General features: G+C 39.2%; 2 protein-coding genes across 2 annotated transcripts; both read right to left on the reverse strand.

Annotated features, from left to right (window-relative positions):
• Nucleotides 1–4,382: 4,382 nt before the first annotated feature.
• On the reverse strand, nucleotides 4,383–4,839 carry LOC112588263 (uncharacterized). The gene is made up of 2 exons (XM_025297567.1): nucleotides 4,668–4,839; nucleotides 4,383–4,593 (listed from the first exon to the last, which is right to left on the reverse strand). Exons 1-2 carry the CDS (start codon nucleotides 4,828–4,830, stop codon nucleotides 4,445–4,447), a joined length of 312 nt encoding a protein of 103 aa, XP_025153352.1. The 5' UTR covers nucleotides 4,831–4,839; the 3' UTR covers nucleotides 4,383–4,444.
• A 557-nt stretch (nucleotides 4,840–5,396) lies between these two features.
• LOC109504252 (uncharacterized) lies at nucleotides 5,397–5,905 on the reverse strand. Its single transcript, XM_025297596.1, has 2 exons — nucleotides 5,672–5,905; nucleotides 5,397–5,587 (listed from the first exon to the last, which is right to left on the reverse strand). Exons 1-2 carry the CDS (start codon nucleotides 5,892–5,894, stop codon nucleotides 5,397–5,399), a joined length of 414 nt encoding a protein of 137 aa, XP_025153381.1. The 5' UTR covers nucleotides 5,895–5,905.
• Between the last annotated feature and the right edge of the window lie 15,433 nt (nucleotides 5,906–21,338).

The raw sequence follows: 21,338 nt of genomic DNA on the forward strand, positions 1-21,338 counted from the left end.
TTTTGCAAAATCGCAATGATTATTAAGTTATTTAATGATTGAAAAGANCTTTGAAGCTAATTCATTCAAACTGCCAAACCCAAGATAAATTGAAAATGACAGACCAGAATTGTCATATGTACTAGTAGCGGATGAAGCTTTCCCATTATCGACATACATTATCGACATGATGAGACCATATCCGCGAAGTGGAAAACTCGATATTGGGAAAAAAGTTTTTAATTATAGACTTAGCCGTGCAAGAAGAGTTGTGGAAAACGCTTTCGGCAAATTAGTGGCTCGATGGAGAATATATCGAGGACCAATCATCGCGAATGTTAACAATGTACGCAAAATTATACAAGCAACAATAGCACTGCACAATTTTATTAAAAATGAAGTGCAGTTAACTGGCAAAAAATCGTATTTACATATGACTCTAGAAAATGAGCGTATAAGTCATGCAGTTCTCAATATACTACATTGCAAAAACCAGGGTTGAGAAGTAACGCGTTATTTGTAACGCCGTTACTGGTATCGTTACTTTTTTGAGTAACGATTAGGTAACACCGTTACTTTTTGGTGTCAGTAACGAAAAAGTAACGGCGATACATTTTTTTTGTAACGAGTAACAAAACGTCCGTTACTTTAATCGTTACTTTTTAATTTTTATAAAATTAAACTTAATTGTATTTAATTTCTATGCATTTTTGTTTTATGCTGAGTTTAATGAGAACCAATAAAGATGGACTCACATATTGTCATCCATTGGCCTTAGCTATACAGAAAGGTTTAAAAGAAAGGTAAGTTGGTGTAATTTGGTTAATACATATGTTCATCAAACAACATTCATCTGATCAAAAAGAAAAATCAATATGTTCATATTTAATTTTATTGATTTAACTTTAGGTTTTGTACATTCGAAAAAGAAGAATTGATAATTGCCAGCTGTTTGCATCCCAAATTGAGTTGGTTAGCTGAAGATAAGTGAAAACTTGCGCAAACGTATTTAGAAGATTTATAAGGAATTCCTTCAATTAAAAATTTTTTGATGTCTGATAAGCACAATAATAACGATGACTTTTTAAATTTTAAATAGCAAACATCAAATGAGAAATCTGCCTATGATGAATGGCAAAGATTTTTAAAGTCAACAGGCACTAATGTCCAAATATTAAATTTATATCCACTAATTAAAAAACTTTTCATTAAATACAATACTTAATAACATAAAACAATAAAAATATTTAAATATATATATATATATATTTCTAATCGTCTTATGTCTGATTTATATCTTGTCTTAGCATCTTTCTTATAATCTTGGATTTACAACAAAAAAAAGTAACGGAAAGTAACGAAATAAAATATCGTTACTTTCAAGTAACGGTAACGCGTTATTTTTTAAGATCAATAATGAGTAACGGTAACGAGTTACTTTTTACCGAAAGTAATGGTAACGGTAACGAGTTACTTTTAAAAAGTAACTTTCCCAACCCTGGCAGAAACTGAAACAATAATAATGCTATTGCATTGAGAGAAGCATTAGAGATGTGCAAACTATTCGAATTCGAATCGAATCGAATCGAATCTAATGTAATTCGATTCAATTCGAATCCGAATCCTTATGATTCGAATCCGAATAATTCGAAAATTTCTAATCGCGAAGATATGAATACGAATCAAATACATTAGCGTTTGCGCGCTTCAACTATAAAACAGGCCATCTGGTCTTGTATGTTTGAACCCTTAATCCGCGACTGTATACAGTGCTAGTTATACAAAGCGCTAGTTGTATACGTCGCTAGTTATACATGGCGCTAGTTGTACGTGGCGCTAATTGTATACGGCGCTAATTGTACATACACAACGTTAGTTGTACACATACAATTATGTTAGGTTAGGTTAACTTTAAACATAAATTGTTTATGTGAATTTATATCTTTCACGCTTTGATTTCACATGCATGATTATTATAAATTATTTTAGACAATTTTTAGTTATGGAGAATAATTCAGATTTAAATCTCGATAGCTCAGATAGTAATTCAGATATGTTGAATTTGAATATGCATCAAGACAGTACTAGAGCTTGCAAAAAAAAGAAAATGGTAAGTAATGTATAGAGAAATTGATGAAAATAATACGAGATAAGATTTCTTTTTTATAACTAAAATAACCTAAATCATCAATTTTGTGATTGGACAGGAAAATCAAGATACTAAAGAGAAGGATAATGAAAGTAATAATAATTTTGATATTCAAGAAACTGTTAGTGCAACTGATATGGCAAAGATCAATGCACCTCATGCATTAATTTGGCATTTTTTTATTAAAATGGAAGAAAGCCAGTATAAAGCTACTTGTAATATTTGCAAGATTGTCAGAAGTATTCCAACTGGTACAACAACGACTCTTCAAAATCATTTGAAGAGACATGTTAGTTCATACAATGAATATTTAAGATTAAGACAGCTTAAAGAAAGTAAAACTGTAACAAAGAATAAATTAAAAGAAAAATCTAATAGGCAGATGTCCCTAAAAAAAAGTTTAGATCGCACAATGGCTTACGATCCTTCGAGCAAAAAAGCACAAGATATAACTAAAGCTATAGCTATATTTATTTCTAAGGGTTTACATGCATATAATATCGTCGAGGAACCAGCTTTCAAGGATTTAATATTTCTTCTGGAGCCAAAATATGTTGTCCCCTGCCGCACAACATTTTCGAGATCAGTGATACCAAAAATATATAAAGAATTAAAAGATCGAATGCTTAAAATAATACATTTTGCAAAAGACACTCTTCGTGCAATATGCATGACAACTGATTTATGGACTTCTAGATCTGGCGATTCATATATAGCCTTCACGTTACAATTTCTCAACGAAGATTTTGTCATGCAGTACATGACAATAGATTGTCAGCCATTTCCTGGTAAACATGATGCTGCGGCTATTTGTAAAAAGATGGAAGATATAATTTTTGAATTAGATCTATGATGAAAAGATAAAGAAGTATATAGTTTCTGATAATGGAACTAATATGGTGAAAGCACTTAGTAATGATCCTGTATGCAACTTAAATGATGATTTAAATGATGATTTTGACATGGCTGAAGCTATTACGAAAAAATCCTGGGAACATATTCTTTGTTATAATCATACTCTACAATTAACAATCAGTGATACAAGGAAAGAAATGAATGCCAATGGTGTCATAGAAAAAGTATCCAGTATAGTGGGTAGTCGTTACAATAGGAGTAAATCTGCAAGAGAATCACTTGAACATTTTCAATATGAGCACAAAATCCCGAAGCATGATTTGATCCAAATGGTTTGTACGCGCTGGGATAGTGAATTTTTGATGCTGGAAAGATTTGTGGAGCAAAAACCTGCAATTATCAGCGAACACATTAAAGCAGGCATTAATAATCTTACAACTCAAGAATGGAAGCTAATAGAGGGATATGTTGATGTTTAGTTTGTTTTATATTTATTGACATTATATTGATATTATATTGTTTGACATGTACTATAGACCTACTGTAATAATTAAGATTAATAAATAAGATTTCATTTTATTTTAAAGCATTAATACGTATTTCTTAGATTTATAATTAATTTAACTTATAATTAATAACTTAATTTAAATTTATTTAAATACATATTTTACTTTAAGATTATGTTACATTATCAATATTCCCTTTCGTATTAAAATCTTCCATCATTATTTGCATGTTTAATAGTCATGTTAAATTTTTTAATGATTCGATTCGATTTCATTCGATTCGATTCGAATTCGAATGAAATTTCATAGATTCGATTCGATTCGAATTCGAATTTAAAAAAATGAGATTCGATTCGATTCGATTCGACATAAAAATTCTTGATTCGCACATCTCTAAGAAGCATATTCCACATATTTTCAAGGAACTGGTGCGTTATGTTATCAATGGGAAAAAGCGTTACAAAACGATTTTTAATTTGTCTTTAAGTAACTTATTTATAAGAATTATATATATGTCTTGTGTATATAATAATATAAAATATATTTTATTCAAAAATATTATTATTTTATATTACTAAACAAAAAGTGTAAGTAGGAAATAAATTTATCATAATATCTACATTGTTAAAGGATTTTTATGCTAATACACATGTTTGTCTATATTTTCAAACGCAGGAAAATACAACATAATATAATGAAACGAAAACACTAATAATTGATATGTTAATATTTTCAAACACAGGAAAATACAATATAATATAATAAAACAGAAACACTAATATTTAATATGTTAATATAAAGAAAAATAAAATAGATAAATAATGAATAAAGATAAAATAATCAACAGAAAGTAATATAATGTAATATTAAAAGTTTATATATTTTATGTCGGCAGATCGTTTAATTTATCTTGTTCTTCTGTGAGCATGGCAAGGAATTTCATTTCTAGTTTTACTCATTCTCTATAAGGTATTTTTCTTAACCCTTCACCTAGTAAGAGTAAACACCCATCAACTACATCAGGTTGCTTATTATCTCGTAATGTAGCAATAACGGCTTCATGAAACTCTTCGTTCATTTTGTTTGATTTGTTGAGTTTCCTTTCTGAAATATTGATTTTCAACATGAGATAAATTTCATAAAATTTCTAGTAAACTGAATATTAATATTAGACATACTTTTACTTGTACTGCAATCGTCACTTTCTGTAGAACACATTAGAAATGATGAGTTTGATACATAGCTGCATGTTGATTGAGGTACTAACATTGGAGACTCATTTACTTCAACTGTAATATTTTCACCTTTGCATCTGTCTTGTACTCTCTTCATTTTGTGCATCTGATGGCAAACTACTACATGTCCTATAAAGAAAAACAGAATTTAATATCAAGTCAGATATTAACAAAGAATAATCAAGAACTTCAAAGAAGGATAATAATTTCAATTTTTCTTTGTTGTTACTTGTTATTTATTTATTGTTCGTTATCAACTTGTTATTTAGACCTCTTTGACGTGTAAAATTCTTTATATTAATATCCACGTTATAGGAATTCTTCACTAAGATACAATTGGTTATGAGCAGCTTATAGAATATAAAATTCTTACAAAATAATTTCCAATGGCAAATGATTTAAAGTTTTCTCTGCAATACGATATAAAAGAATCATGAACTTTGACACATACAAATTTTTAATAGTCGACTCCAGATAAGGAAAGAAATCTTAGATAACAAGGTGATATCCAGAGATGTTATTAATACATTATTTGATGTCATCCTGCTACCTAAGTTCTTATTGCATAAATATTAATTTTAACAATTTAAAGTGAAAGGACTAAATAACAAAATCAAGTTTGAAGTGTTTCTCTAAATATAATGACTTTTTTAATATTACACATTATTAAACTTACGGAGATTTTTCAAAAACATCATCCAAAAACTTCATTTGTTCGTAGAATCTGAAGGAACTTCTTTTCGTACTCAATGCTTCAGCAGCAAACCCACTTGGAATATAAGTACGTTTTTTCTTTTTTGCCTTTATGAAGCAATCACGAAGATATCGCCACCTTTTTTTAATTTCGATTATGCTCAATGTCCCTGTAAACACACATAATAACCTAAAAGGTTTTATGGAACTTGTACAATCATTATGCATGTCAAAAAAGAAATAAACATACTAACCTCCCAATGAATTGCATATTTCTTGCCACAGTACAGTTTTTTTTAAAGTGCTTCTTTCACTTGCTGGTATCCAATGGTCGAATAATGCTCGCTTCTGGGATATAAGATTTATTATCTGTTCATCGATGTCAACTGCTTCAAGAATGTCATTATTTTCTGCATTATTCAATTCATCAAACTGTTCTGGGCGAGGCACTGTACATAAGAGAAACAATAATAACATTGGTAAACAAAACTCAGTCCACTAAGTACTATTAACAGACAATATAATTTATCAGTGCATAATCAATGACATGTTTTTCTTGCCAAAGAACATGCTTCAATTACTAAAATTTTACTTACCGACAGTAACTATTAAATTTTCATCTATTTTTAACTGATGAATGTCCTCACAAAATGGATGGAAACAAGGATGATTTAGTAATTCAAAGTTTTTTGGAAGGATATATCCGCAATATCCACATTTTTTTTCCTGTAACAACATTAATAAACAATCATAACATCAAATTCCTAATAGAAACTCATATTTTATAAAGTTATTCGATAAAATATAGTATTAATATAAAATTCTTAATTTTTAAAATTATATTTATTTAAGGTAATTATACAGAATATCGCAAAAACGCGTCGATTAAATATTTTTTCGTCGATATCGGAGGTGAGGGGGATATTATGTATAATTACCTTATTTAAAATTCAGTTTTTAATAATATTCTTACGGATTTCTGCTGCATATTCGGCATTTTTCTTCCTTCTTTGTAACCATACATTTACTTCTTCTTCTTCTTCTTCTGAATGATGAACCACACACTCACGAATCTCCGTAATCCGCAGAGTTGTTGCGGATAAAATGAAAACTTGCGGAAAGAAATCGGCGGAACGTACGTAAAATAAATTCAACCAATAACGAGCGTTCCGCCAATTCCGCATTCTGCATGTTCCGCATCCATGGGACTGCACCATTATTGTAATCTACTATGCATAGAGGTTTTTGAATAATTTTTTTTTCTTCATGCCTAAAAACCGTTGCAAATTCTGATGTATGCATGGTAGAAAGCATGTATACTTCCTTTTTGTCCACCCACTTTATAAATTTTTAGATGAACGGAAAGATGCCTCTCCTTTTCTTAGTCTATCATCAATCTTTGGCATTCCTTTTCGCTTTTTCCTTACGGTCCCGCATGCATTTGTACAATTATTATATAATAAACTGAACAAGGCTGGACTCGAATACCAGTTATCTACAAAAAGGGTATGGCCTTTTCCTAGGTAGGGCTTCATAAGTGATTCTATTATTGCTCCCGAGTTTTCAATTGCCTTATTTTCGCTATTGACCATAGTCGATAACCCGGCATACACAATAATATCCTGTACAAATCCTATTCGGCAATCACTAAGAATAAACGATTTAATCCCAAATTTACTTCTTTTCGAAGGAATGTATTGTTTGAACGATAGCCGCCCTTTATATAAAAGCAAACTTTCGTCAATGCATAACTGTTGGTAAGGATAGAATGATTGGCTAAATGCTTTTCGGAGCATATCAACGACGTTTCTTATTTTATGTAACTGATCATTGGTAGATTTGCGATCATGGCTGAAATGTAGCATCGCTAACAATTTAAAATATCGGTCTCTAGCCATAATTTCTCCGAAAATATCACTACGCAGGAGTTTATCTACACTCCCGTGTTCCACTAAGGACAACTTCTTGTTGCGTGTCATTAGAAATGACACAGCAAAAAAAGAGAACAATTCGGATAATATTGTTCCTTCTACATCCTTCATATTATTGTTATTTTATTTGGACCAATACTCATTTGTTTCATTTACGATAAATTGTACGAACTCTTCTGAAACGAAGAGTTGAAAGTAATCAATGATTTTTGCCGATCTGCTAATATTTGGTATAATTCCTGTATTTTCTGGCGTAAATTGATGTATCTTAGGGATGAAAGTTTTTGACGTTCATGAGTCGCAGTAGTCGTCATTGTCTTCTTCATCCTTCTCTGCTACTGATTCTGAGGTATTACATATATTCCTTCTTTTTCTGTGTAGAATGAAATTATTTTCGTTTTTATTCTCGAAATTATTCTCTGAATCAGTCAATCCATTCAAAAATAGAATTCTGTTTGAACTCCGCCGTAACATTCTAACAAGGGCGCAAAAAATATTTTATAAAACAAATTTTTAACAAAACTTCAAACAAAATTTTTAAATAAATGTTTCTAACCTTAAAATTTACCTCTAAACTGTAAAATTAGACAATAATCTTTCCAATTTCTCTCGCTCTTTTCCAATTACTTATAACGGTTCAAGAGAGATTTTGTACTATCTTTCTAATCCTTGTTTTGTATTATAGTCCCGTTTTGTACCGTACAAATACTCCACTATCCAGTAGAAAAAAACAGAAGAAACTTGTTTCGTGTGCAGAATATATTTTTAGTAGGATTTAATCCAATATGGGTCGATAGAATCAAGAGATACTTTACCGGTACAGTAGATTCTTTCTTACCGACGAGAGTCGGCGCAGGTCGTCGCATACATGTCGACTATAGTCAGCATCCGATACACAGTTCGTCGCGCGGACGCCGACTATAATCGGTACCCGTAACGAAAGGATTAAAGCATCGAAACCATTCTCTGCATGTTTTATCGGAAGCAGCATTATCACCATAAACTTTTACAAGCATGCGATGAGCTTCAGCTGCAGTTTTCTTCCAATTGAAGCAAAAGATTAACACTTCGCGCAAATGACGCTTATTTGGCTCAAATTTCGACATTTTCGATGTAGTGAAAAACAATGTTATTGATACAAACGTATACCTTTATGTACTGAATGTTATTGACAGATGTCAAAACCATTAAGCTTCGTTTAGACATTAGAGGTTAACGACAGTTCTGGCTATAGCTATTTGCCGCTCCCTCCGGCCGCCTCGGGGCCGACTTCGGACGCGCGGGGGAGGGACGCGGGGAGGGAGGTGAATGACCTCCTCCTGCACTTCCTCGCGCGTCGGTATGGGTTAGGACAGGGAGGTGCCAGGCCCTCTGGAAAAGGGCCTCGCTCCTCCGCCCCTTCCGGAGTGAGAACTCTGTGGGTGGGGGCGGGGAGGTGGGGTAGGTGTTCCCCCCCTCCCGTAATAGTCACCGGAAGGCCAACCCGGTCGGTCTAGCCGACCGGGGCGCCGCGCCCTGAACCTTTTTCTCCAAGGAGAAGGGGGCGCGGCATTTGGGCGTGGGGCTCGAGAACGAGCCCTGAGGCCGGGGTGTCGGGGAGGGAATGTTGGCGCAGTTCCCCCGACTCCCCCCATCTCGGTCCGACTAGTAGACACTTCGCAAGGGTTTTAGTGAGTAAGAGTCTCACATAACCCTCCACCCCTCCCAGGGAGTGAAGGGTACCCATGATGGGTTTCCCCTGCGTTATTAAAAAAAAAAAAAAGCTACTTGCCGCTAGATGGACGGAACTTTCCGATTTACCTTTTCTTTATTTCTTTTTTGTTAACAGGGAGGAAATTCTCATGGATACTCCGCCCCCTTGGGAGGGCGGCGGGGTTATGCTGGTCTCTTACCGGCTAGAACCCCCCCGGGGTGCCTACCAGGCGGACCGGAGTGGAGGAGTCGAGGGAACTGAGCCAACATTCCTTCCCCGACACCACAGCCCTGAGGCTCTGATGGAGCTCCTCGCTCAAAGGCCGCACCCTTCCCTCTCTTAGCCCCCTCGATGTCGGGAGGGGAGGGGGGAGTGGAGCTCATCCCCAACCGGGACACCCACTCCTCTTTCCCTCCCTTACCGTCGCGCGGGAGAGGCAGGCTTTAAGCCTGTAGCCCCCCTCTCTCCGCGGACGGTGACGATCCCGAGGCGATCAGGGCGGCCCCTTTCCGATTTACCTAATACAATATCGTGAAACGCGGTACGTTGAATCGCTCTAAAATGTAGATTTATCGAAGTTTTCCTCGCAGCCTCCTCCTCCTCCTCCTCGTTTTCATCGACAGGTATTTTATTGATGATTAATAAATGTTTTATACTGCTAAAATTAATATATCTCGAAGTTTCAAAATTCCAGGTTGTCTCCTTTACTTTGCAAACTTCGTGGGTTTTACCTTGGGGAGTACGGACGACATAAAGATATAAAATTTTAGGTCTCCGAATACAAAGGACTCTATGTAGCTATCTTTTTTTGGTCACGCAGGGGAAATCTATTATGGATACCCCCGACCCTTGGGAGGGTCGGGAGTTATGTCGGACTCTTACCGACTAATACCCCTGCGGGGTGCCTACCGCTCGGACCGAAGTAAGGGGAATCAGAGGAACTACGCCTGCATTCTCTCCCCGACACCCCGGCTCCAGGGCTCTCCTGGAGCCCCACGCCCAAGTACCGCGCCCCTCCCTAACTGGGAGTTTAGGGCGCGGTGCCCTGGCCGGTTATCCGACCAGGTTAGCCTTCCGGTTTAATTTAGGAGAGAGGAGCACCCACCCTCTCTCCTCAGCCTCCTCCTCCCTACCTACTGGGTATGTAGGGGGGAGCAGGGGAGTGAGGCCCAGCCCCAACTGGGCCCCACTCCCCTTTCATCCTACCATTACCGACGCCACTGGTGGGTGAGAGGGTTCATTCCCTCTCACCCACCCCCTATTGCTGCGTCGAAGTCGAGCCCGAGGTGGCCAAGGAGGAGGCCTCCGGCGAGCCGGTGGCCTCTCCTCCTCGGCCGGCGCCACCTCGGACCCACTTCCCTCCCTGGGGAGCGCCGCCTCTTCCGTCGCGGATTGCGACGGGTGAACGACGCTCCCACTCGGCGCACAGTGTGCCGAAAGCCCCGAAAAGTGGCCAAAATTAATTATGGCTGAACCAGGAAGGTTAGCCAAAAACTGATAATTGGAAATAGAACTGTAGCATGAGGAGTCATTTTTCTCGTAAAGAGGAAGTTGCAAAAATCAATGTTGCAATGAATTGTTATAAACAAATAACTAAATAATAACTGTAGAATAAAACTGATTACGCTACTCGATTCTACGGGAAAAAATACGAAAGTAACATAATAGCGTAATAACTAAATAATATTGACATATTGTTTAAGTAAATAACACGTATATTTTTGTTTTCATATTTTTTTATTTTTGTTTATTTTATTTTTTTTTGTTTTTATATTTTTGTATTATTTTATGATATATAGTTATTTACCATGCAATAAAACTGTATCTTCCAAAGTTGGAGCTGCTAACAATTGAAGAACTTCTGTAGGAAAAGGATCAGCTTTTTTAACAGAAGTTTGTTTGAAGGACGAAATGACAGGGTCTGAGGAAAGCAAAAGTCTTTTAAATAAATCCTCGTTCATTGCGATTCTCGATATTTTTCGGGTATAATATTCTCTTATATCTCTACAATCCTTATTCCTAGTTTCTTGAGCTTCCTCAGAAAGAAGACCAATCGGTAAAATAGATGCTGATATTATGCTAGTCCCATGTACAAGTAATTTATGTACAGAAGCGGTACCAGCTATACAAACGGACGTATAGTTGAGCTGTCTCATAACAATAGGTACCAAATTTATATACCAAATTTATATACGCGCTATACCCATTACCCATAAGGATTCCCATTTCTACCTAGGAGGAGATTTCTGTCACGGTAATGTTATAAAATAGTTTATATATATAAACAAAGCAACAAAAAATGTTTATTTTATATAACTTTAGTTTTATATTTATAATTTTCATATTTATATTTTTTTTTATTTTTTTTTATTTCATATTTTTATGTTGTTTATCAATTTATGATTTGTTTATTTTACGTTAAAAACTACAATTTTCCCCGTAAATGTTCACGGTAAACATTTTTTGTCATATACGTAACATATATGTTAAATGTTATGTACAGAGATGGTTCTGCTACATATATAAGCTTTGTTGCGTTTCAGATATGTAACAAAAGTCAGATATATAGCAGAAACATCTCTGTGTATAACATTAAACATATATTAAACATATATGTTACATATTCGACATAAAATGTTTACTAGGTTGCATTATTAAACAGTTGTTATCGCGTTCGAAATAAATAAAAGTTTAAAGTTTGTGGTTAATTGTTAGTTTGTTTGCCAACGTCATAAATTTAACTAGAGTAAATTATTTTGGTCGACAATTTAATTTTGATATGAATCGGTATTATCTACAACTGAGAGGATTTGACCGTAAGCGTATAAGTATGGACCGCTGCTCATAAAATTTATCATATCTTTGTAACCGCTGGATACCGCTGTTTCTACTTCTGTATAAACATTAATAAACATCCTACCTTTGTTTTGACAAAAGTACAACGTTGTGGCAGATCGTGAATTTTTTGTATGCCACGAAATAGATGATAGACAGTATATAAAATATAACTTCTTTACATTTAATTGTTATGTGATATATATAAGACTTTCTAATATTATTTTCCTTGTAAATGAAAGTAAACGGATCAGATATTAAACAGGAAAAGTCATTTTGATCATGGAAACTTTTTCGAAGCAAAATCAGATATATCATTCTGAGGATTATAATCGTGCTATTTCTTACATCTCAATATATATAACTTTCATTCTACATATCTTCGTTATACAGTCGAATTCCGACATACTTTAACTACAATTGATTAATTTGGACCTTCTCGAAAATATACTGTAAAGGAGAATCAGAAATTACGATTTTCATTTTTTTCTATTTTGGCCACGTTTAACGACTTTCGGCACACTGTGCGGCGGTCTCCTTGCGGGACATTATGTCCCGGCAAAAGGAGGCCGCCGCTCCCCATACCTCCTCGTTCCCGCACATTGCCTTGAGCAGGCGCGGGAGCGAGAGGGTTTCCCCTTCTTCTTCCCGACACCCCACTGCCCGGGCGAGGACACGGCGCTGGTTAGCCCATGCCTGGCATACTGCCAAGGTGTGCTGCACCGTGTCCTCAAGCGCCGGACAGTAGTGGCATCCCGCAGTGGGCTCCCTTCCAATCCGGTGCAGGTACCGACCAAAGCACCCGTGCCCGGTCAGCACCTGCATCATGTGGAAGGTGAGCCCGCGTCTCCTCCTGCCCATCATTTCTGGCAGGCAGGAGTGGACTGCCTCTGCCGTTCGAAGCCCGAATCCCCTAGGGTCGGACAACATTTCCGATCACCTTTCGAGCACTCGGACTTCGGCCTGCGATTTCAGGGCCCCCAAATCCCTAGCCGATAGTCCCTCCCCCGCCTCGCGGAACTCCTTTGTCCTCCAATAAAGGACATGCCTTTGATCGGCAATGAGCTCCACGGGGGGAGCCGGCCAGGGTTGTCGCCGCACTATACGCGGTGGTGCGGTATCCCCGAATCGCCCTCATAACCACCGGCCGCATTGCCTGGCGCAAAAGCGCCTTGCAGCGGCCGGAGGCCATTAACCGGGGCCCATATGGGTGCCCCGTAGAGAGCGATCGAGAGCACTACACCGACGTATAGGCGGCGAGCGTGCCATCCAGGATCCCCCTGGGTCTTCATAAGACTGGCTAACGCTAAGCCAGCCTTCCTCACCCAGGAGGCCAAGGCCTTAAAGTGAGCCCCGAAATTGTATCGGCCGCCCAACGTCAGACCCAGATACTTAATCGTGGGTCCGACGCTGACGCGGACTCCATCCACCGTGACCCGGGTCTCCGGCGGCGCCCCACGGCGGCCGTTATGAAAGTAAACAGCCTCCGTTTTCTGGAACGCCATTTTGAGTCCCAGGTCAGCGATTGTGCCCACTACGGAATTAAGTGCCGCCTTCGCTCGAAGACGGTTTCCCCCCAGTTTCTTCCCCCGGCTGCCACTAATGTGTCATTCGCATAGCAGATAATATGGCAGCCTGGGGGAAGGGGAGTGCGCAGTACCCGGTCAAACGCGATGTCCCATAGCATGGGGCCGAGGACCGACCCTTGCGGAACATCACGTTCCATGGCACGCCGACCTTGGACCCCGCCCTCTCCTCGAGGCGAGGTCCCTGAAATAGGCCGATAGGATGCGCCGGAGATAGGCGGGCACTCCGTGGTATTTGAGGGTCTGCCCAATCTCCCGCCAGGGCAGGGTGTTGAAGGCATTAGTGATGTCCAATGATACCGCCAAAACAACACCCCGCCCTCCCTCTCCACGACCACCCGGGTCAGGTCCTGGAGTCGCTGGATCGCGTCTAGCGTAGACCTTACGGGCCTCAATCCATATTAGTGGTCGTGGAGGTTCGGCCCCCTCTCTATGTAGCTACCTTGACTATAACTTTCGAGTTCATCCGTCATATCATCCAAAAAATTACCCGTACGCGGCTCGTACTTATTGGGATCACCGGTGCTCAAGTATATATTGGATTGGCAAATAAGTTCGTTCGGTTTTTTAGAGTAGAATAAAATACAATTTTTTGATACGTAAAATAAATTTTAATCAATTATATATTGGCCGTCTTTATCGATTACCTCTAGCCATCTTTCCTCCAACTTCATTATGCCGCGTCCGTAAAACGTCTGGGGCTTATCGGCGGAAAACCAATCCAGGTAGTTTTTAACGGCCTCTTCATCCGTGAAGGCTTTCTCGTTCATAGAGTTCTGCAGCGACCGAAATAAATGATAATGAAGGGGCAAGATCCGGTGAATATGGAGGAAGGCAAAACATCCCAGCTAAGCTGAAGCAATTTGTTCCAAGTGGTCAATGACGTATGAGGTCTGGCGTTGTCGTGGTGTAAAACGACACCCTTGCGATTTGCTAATTCTGGACGTTTTATGCGGATGGCTTGATTCAATTTTGTCAATTGCGAACAGTATACAGTTGAATCAATCGTTTTGCCTGATGGTAACAGTTCGTAATAGATGACACCCTTGAAATCCCACCATACGGAGAGCATTATTTTCTTCAGATGCAATCCCGCCTTCGAAGTTGTTTGCGGTGGCTTGCTGCTATGCTCCTATGATCTTTTATGCGTTACATTATAATAGACGACCCATTTCTCGTCATTCGTCACCATTCGTTTTAAAAATGGGTCGTTTTCTTGGCGTTTCCGTAACAAATCGCAGATGGATATGCGTGTTGTCAAGTTAGCCTCGGTTAATTGATGCGGCACCCAAACATTAAGCCAAGAAATGTATCCCAGCTGGCGCAAATGTTTTTCTACGCTTGTGTGGGATATATTCAATGTCGTAGCAATCTCTCGTACCGATTGGGATGGATTTACTTCGATTATAGCCTTAATGTCACTTGAATTAATCTCGATCGGGCGATCGGAGCGGGGCGCATCATTGACGTCGAAATCTCCAGAACGGAAATTGGAATACCACTTTTGGCATACGCTTTCCGTTAAGGCGTCATCTCCATACATGGCATATCTTTTTATGAGCATCCGCAGCTCATAAAAAGCCGTTTGCCTTTTTTAAAATAATAGAGCAAAATGTGACGATAATGCACGTTATTTATTTCCATGTACACAGCTATGCAGCAGACACAATATTGATGTTAGCTAAACCAAACACAGCACAACATAAACAGTGAAACATAACCTTCTAAATGTGTATTCGATTTGCACGATAGCACTGAAAAAAGAAAAGCGAATCCGCATGAAATTTAAACTGAAACAAAAACCGAACGAACTTATTTGCCAACCCAATACATAAGTCAGTATCATAATATAACACTCTACGATCTAATTTTTTAAATAAACGTATAATTTCAAGCGAGCCTGTGCCATCATGTAGGCCGCTATTACGACGTTTGTAGTTGCAGAAGGAACAAGCATCTCTTATCGTAATCGCCATGAGATGTAGAGAACCTCATCATTCACGGGCAATATGTTTATGATTTCATGCTCGGGACTCGCGAGCAGCGACATGAAATGTTCACACGTCTTAACGACCTCGGTATTCGGCAGAATAGATCGCTGACCGAATTTACCCCAGAACGAATTAAGGCAAAGCTTTGCAACCGAACGCAACCTCGAATTTACCGCGATGTTGTTTCTCGAGAACAATACCCTCTGTTTTTTCGTCCTCAAGTATCGCTCCTTAGCTTCTTCATCATCGGTGCATTCAGCAGGCCATCCGCTAGCCTCCTGCTTAAGTTGCAGAAAGCAGTTGATATATCCCACGAACATACCTCCCTGCTGAGTACTTGGGTCGTATTGTGAAATTTTATATTGGATGAGTGCAAAAGTTCGTGCGGAGTTTGTGAGTAAAAGTCACACAGTGATTAGGCAAACAAAAATCTTTATTCAATCAACGATATATTCTCCATCGTTTTCTATAATCTTTTCCCAACGTTCTGGCAGCATACGGATGCCTCGATCATAAAAACTGCGCGGTTTAGATTCGAAGAACGAAGAGACGCCGTTTTTTAAGGCCTCCAAAGAGTCAAAGTTTTTTCCATTTAAATCATTTTGCAATGACAGGAACAAGTGATAGTCAGATGGTGCGATATCAGGAGATACGGTGGATGCGTTAAGACATCCCATTTCAGGCTCTTCAGTTTGCGCAGCGTCTTTTTTCGAAACGTGTGGTCTGGCGTTGTCGTGATGAAAGACGACTCCCTTGCGATTTGACAAAATCGGACGTTTCTCTTTTATTTCTCGATTCAGATTGGTTAATTGGCGACAGTACTTGTCCGAATCAATCGTTTCGCCAGCGGGGAGAAGCTCGAAATAGATTATGTCCTTGCAATCCCACCAAACAGAGAGCATCACCTTCATCGGGTGCAAACTGGCCTTTGGCATTGCGTCACCATGCTCACCTGATTGTTTCCATGTCCGTTTGCGCTGAACATTGTTGTAGAGGACCCATTTCTCATCGCCCGTCACTAGTCGGTCCAAAAACGACTGATTATTGAGCCGCCCGAGTAAAGAAACGGCTGCAGAAATTCGCTTGATTTTGTTCTTCTCGGTCAGCAAATGGGGCACCCATATATCGAGCTTCAAATCGAATCCCATCTTTTTTAAACGCCGAAAAGCGGTTGATCGGTCAACGTTTAGTGCTGTAGCAACTTCTTCTGTTGAAATTCGCGGATTATTGAGCACTAAAGTACGCAAAACATCGTCATCAATGTCAGAAGGTCGACCAGAGCGTGGCTCGTTTTCAAGGTTAAATTCTCCGCGCCGAAATTTAGCAAACCATTTTTCCACAGTTCGTTTAGCTGGTGCTTCATCCTGATAAACATCCTGAATGTTTTTTACGGCTGCGGCAACGTTTATTTCCTTCCGAAACTCGTAAAGCATAACATGCCGTAAATGCACCTTATCGATACTCATTTTTAAAGTGATATTTCTCGAAGCAGTTTGTATGAAAACAAATGATTTTTTTTTTAATAACAGCTGAAGACGTCACCTTTCCAACGTTATATAATATGTAGATGGAAGTATTAATGACAACACTTTACGACGCTTATAACTCCATCTATTGAAACTCCGCACGAACTTTTGCACTCACCCAATACATTGCTCAAAAGAATTATGGCATAGATAATTTATTGCCGAAAATTAGCCAACTTTGACTGGCGATTACTTCGCAAAAAAATTATTGTAAACTAATGATTTTTTTTCAAATGAAGTTTGAAGTCTCTGCTTTAAGAATGTATCTCCATTTTTTGCATGCGATGCACCCCTACCCCTGTAACTCCTAACATCTGAGGGCATGTTTGGTATACTGAAAATTGCCAAAGTTTGACGGAATGCACGGATGTGGACAACTTTTTTTCGGGGACGCCGTTTGCATCGTCATAAAGTTCAAATTTTTCCCTTCAATTTGAACAAAAATGGAGTCGCTACAGTTTCTTTTCGCAAAGTTACAGCCCTTCAGAAATCATGTGGAGTCGTGGAGAATACAGAGAGAGTTTGTTTGCCGGTGGTAGGAATATTGACTGTGGTCAAAACACGAGCTAGGAGCTGAGAAACATGCACGCGTGCTTGCGTGCGTACGTCAATAAACACTTTTGCCATTGCTCCACTATGATTTCCAGTCATTTAATCTGTCGGCCGGTACTTGGCTCGAAGGTAAAAACAACGATATTTTTTAAGGGCTGTAACTTTGCGAAAAAAAATTGTAGTGATTCCATTTTTTTCAAATTGAAGGGGAAGATTTGAACTTCACGATGCAAACGGCGTCCCCGAAAAAAAATTGGGCTACGTCCGTGCATTCCGTCAAACTTTGCAATTTTCAATATATCAAACATGCCCTCAGATATCAGGGGTTATAAGGATAGGGGTGCATCGCATGCGAAAAATGGAGATACATTCTTAAAGTAGAGACTTCAAGCTTCATTTTGGAAGAAATCATTAGTCTACAATAATTTTTCGCGAAGTAATCGCCAGCCAAATTTGGCCAATTTCGGCAATAAATTATCTATGCCATAATTCTTTTGAGCAGTGTATTTCCATATCTCCCTCACAAACCTGACGCTATAGCTCTTCTCTATAGCCTTCCGTAATTCACAGAATACTCAGGTACCCTCGAATTCTCGATCGGCCGGATTATCGTACGTGCACGGAGATTGAGAAAATGTCTCGCTGCACTACGGCATAGGGCGAACAATAATTTCCTGCAAACGCGAAAATGGGAGTACAAGATGAAAGAGATCACGCGAAACAAGCATTGCACGATCCATTCCATTCTGCTAAAGTCAAAATTGGGGGCTATACCAATCAAGGCAGAACATTCCTTACCCACATACACGTTCGGGTGACGAACAGAAAAGAGCCCCTCTTTAGCATAAACGGGTACAAGGAGTATACGGCTATGTAACGTATCTTCTTCGTACCGTAACATCGTACCGGGTGATGATTTTCCCTATACGCCCACCGAAGAACGCTTCGCGAGGATCGAGAGACTCAGTTTCCAACATCGAGTGGATTCGCAAGGAAATAGCGCATCCGTTGATTGTCCTGCAGCTCCCGATCGAAGACGCACTCCCACTTCTCCGTTACGATGTAACCTAAACTTCTGTAGACGAGATGTTGTTACGCGTGTACGCTCGTATCGCAAGTCAATCGTTTCCTCCTTCACGGTGGTCGAGCGAGATTACGATTCACCCTGAAACACGCGGGACATCCATGCCAAAAACATCAGTGAAATTGCAGCACGTGTCTTTGCGCAGGGTTCGTTGTCTCGTAATACCTATCGACGAGCAGCCGTCCGTTATGCATATTGTCGCGATCTACCTGTATGCGTTAGAGCAGAGTTCGGCAAAATGTGCATGCGACGGCCGATTTTCGACTATCTCCGTCCACCGCTATTCCTTCTACCTCGCCGCTCCGCGCGCTGCCTACAAGTCGCTCGAGCCTCAGGAGCGTGTTTCCAATAGTTTTCACGTCACCCATGAGATACTTGTTGACACGTTTTTTTAAGTGCTATCCCCAGTAGGTCTCTTCATTTCTCAAAAATGAAGAAATGATTTATAAAAAATGAGAAGTGTTCTTTTTTAAGCGACGATTCCTTACCACGTCTTATGCAACTCGCTCATGCAATATCCAAATTGACGTTTCCATTCTTATCAATAAAAGACGTCGAAAATCGAATTGAATATTCATTTAATATATTTTATTTCGCTTCTGTTCAATTAGTTACAGGTTGTACAGTCATCAGTGGATTAGGCTTACTGAGTATATCACTTTAAAAAAAACGCGTCAACAATAGTACTTCATGGGTAACGTGGAAAACTATTGGAAACATGTTCCTCAGACTCGATCGGCTTGTAGGCAGCACGCGGAGCGGCGAGGTAAAGGGAATAGCGGTGGGCGGAGATAGTCGAAAATTGGCCGTCGCGTACACATTTTGCCGAGCTCTGCGTTAAAGTATGACCGAGCTCATGCTCCATCCACATCGGCCATTTCAACGCTTTGCGGGATTGATTGTTGACACGCCTATATCCTCCCGAAGTAATATCTCCTTTTCACGCAGAAAGTTTTTACGAAAAACTCTCATGCACACAGAGGCGATGGTTGTGCATTTTTCAAACGGACATACTTTTCCACGAATATCCTATATTCCAGGAATATCTTATAGAACGCAAGACAAGCCCGTCGAAGAATATTGACATCGTTCCGGCAATAGTTCACAATTTCCCGTTAGAAATCAAATTCTATGTTTTTGCGCACCATGTCCTCGTACCATTTTGAAAATTGTTCACGCTCATGCTGTTTCATCGTTTCGGGAGAAGTTGGTATCTTGCATCGAGTATCGGTTCGATGTAATGTTGATTTCCGACAGTGTTAAATAAATGCGGAAAAAGTCCTTTGCTAGCAGTATCCTTTAACCCGAAGGCTTTTGGTAATGCCGACAAGCGTATAGGCATATAATTAATACTGCCGATAAATTTTGTTTGCCGGTTAACGGTGAACGGTTAACAATACAATCTTCGTTTAAAATAAGCTTAGGTTCCAATTATCGCTCTCGATCAAGTACCATAGGATAAATTGCGCATCGAACGCGTTCGTGTTGTGTACGATGCAGATGATCTGTTTGAAACTCTTCCTCTGTCTCGTGACAAAGTCGACGAATTGTTTCACCGGATTGTTTCGAAATATAAATTCACACATCCCATACCAGCGACATCGCAACGCCATATCGTTTACATTCATGCAGCTTTCACATATCTGCTGCGCAACAGAGAGCATCACAACGTGAGTTTTAACGTTTTCTGTGCTTTCAATTGTCTTGGTGCGTCTCAAAATCATAGAACACATACGCGATGCGATCTTTCACACGCTTACTTGTTTCTGTCGCTCTGTCAATATCATCAACTACGTTTTCGTTTCCTATTCGCTACGATTCACCGTATCGGATGAACCAATGTCGCATCGAAATGGTTTCATATAACATATTGGGACTTCAATAAGTTCACGCTGTTTTTTCGTGAAAATGAATGTTTTATTTAAAATAATTAGTAAAGAACATGTCATTGAAAATATTGTCCATCGCTAGCCATTACTTTCTCCCATCTTTCTGGCAGCATATGAATACCATATCGAAAGAACGACTCATATATTGAGGTTATCTACGAATCGACCCATTTTTTGGCATCTTCATAAGAATGGAAGTGCTGCTCAGCCAGGCCATGAGTCATCGGTCGGAACAAGTGGTAATCGGAAGGAGCAATGTCCGATGAATACGGCGGGTGGGGTAGGACTTCTCATTTGAGCGTTTCCAAGTAGGTTTTGCGACATACGATCGAGCGTTGTCATGCTGCAAAATTACTTTGTCGTGCCTCTCCTCGTATTGCGGCCGTTTCTTCTTCAATGTTCGGCTCAAACGCATCAATTGTAGTCTACAGCGATTTCGTTTGGATTTGAAGAGCTCATAATATATTACACCCAGCTGATCCCACCAAATACAGAGCATGAGCTTGAACTATGGATATTCGGCTTTGCCATCGATGTTGATGCATGGCCGGCTTACCCCACGATTTTCTACGCTTCGGGTTATCGTAGTGTATCCACTTTTCATCGCCAGTCACGATACGATGCAAAAGACCTTTCCTTTTCTGCCGTTGGAACAGCTGTTCACACGTGAAAAAACGCCGTTCGACGTCTCTCGGCTTCAATTCGTACGGCACCCAATTTCCTTGCTTTTGAATCATTCTTAATGCTTTTAAACATTTGGCAACTGTTATGTGATCAACTCCTAATGATTCTGCAAGTTTCATTTTGCGCTCTGACATGAGTCTTCATCGAGTA

Source organism: Harpegnathos saltator, unplaced genomic scaffold (genome assembly GCF_003227715.2).
Source record: "Harpegnathos saltator strain DR-91 unplaced genomic scaffold, Hsal_v8.6 scaffold180, whole genome shotgun sequence".
NCBI classification, from domain to species: domain Eukaryota; kingdom Metazoa; phylum Arthropoda; class Insecta; order Hymenoptera; family Formicidae; genus Harpegnathos; species Harpegnathos saltator.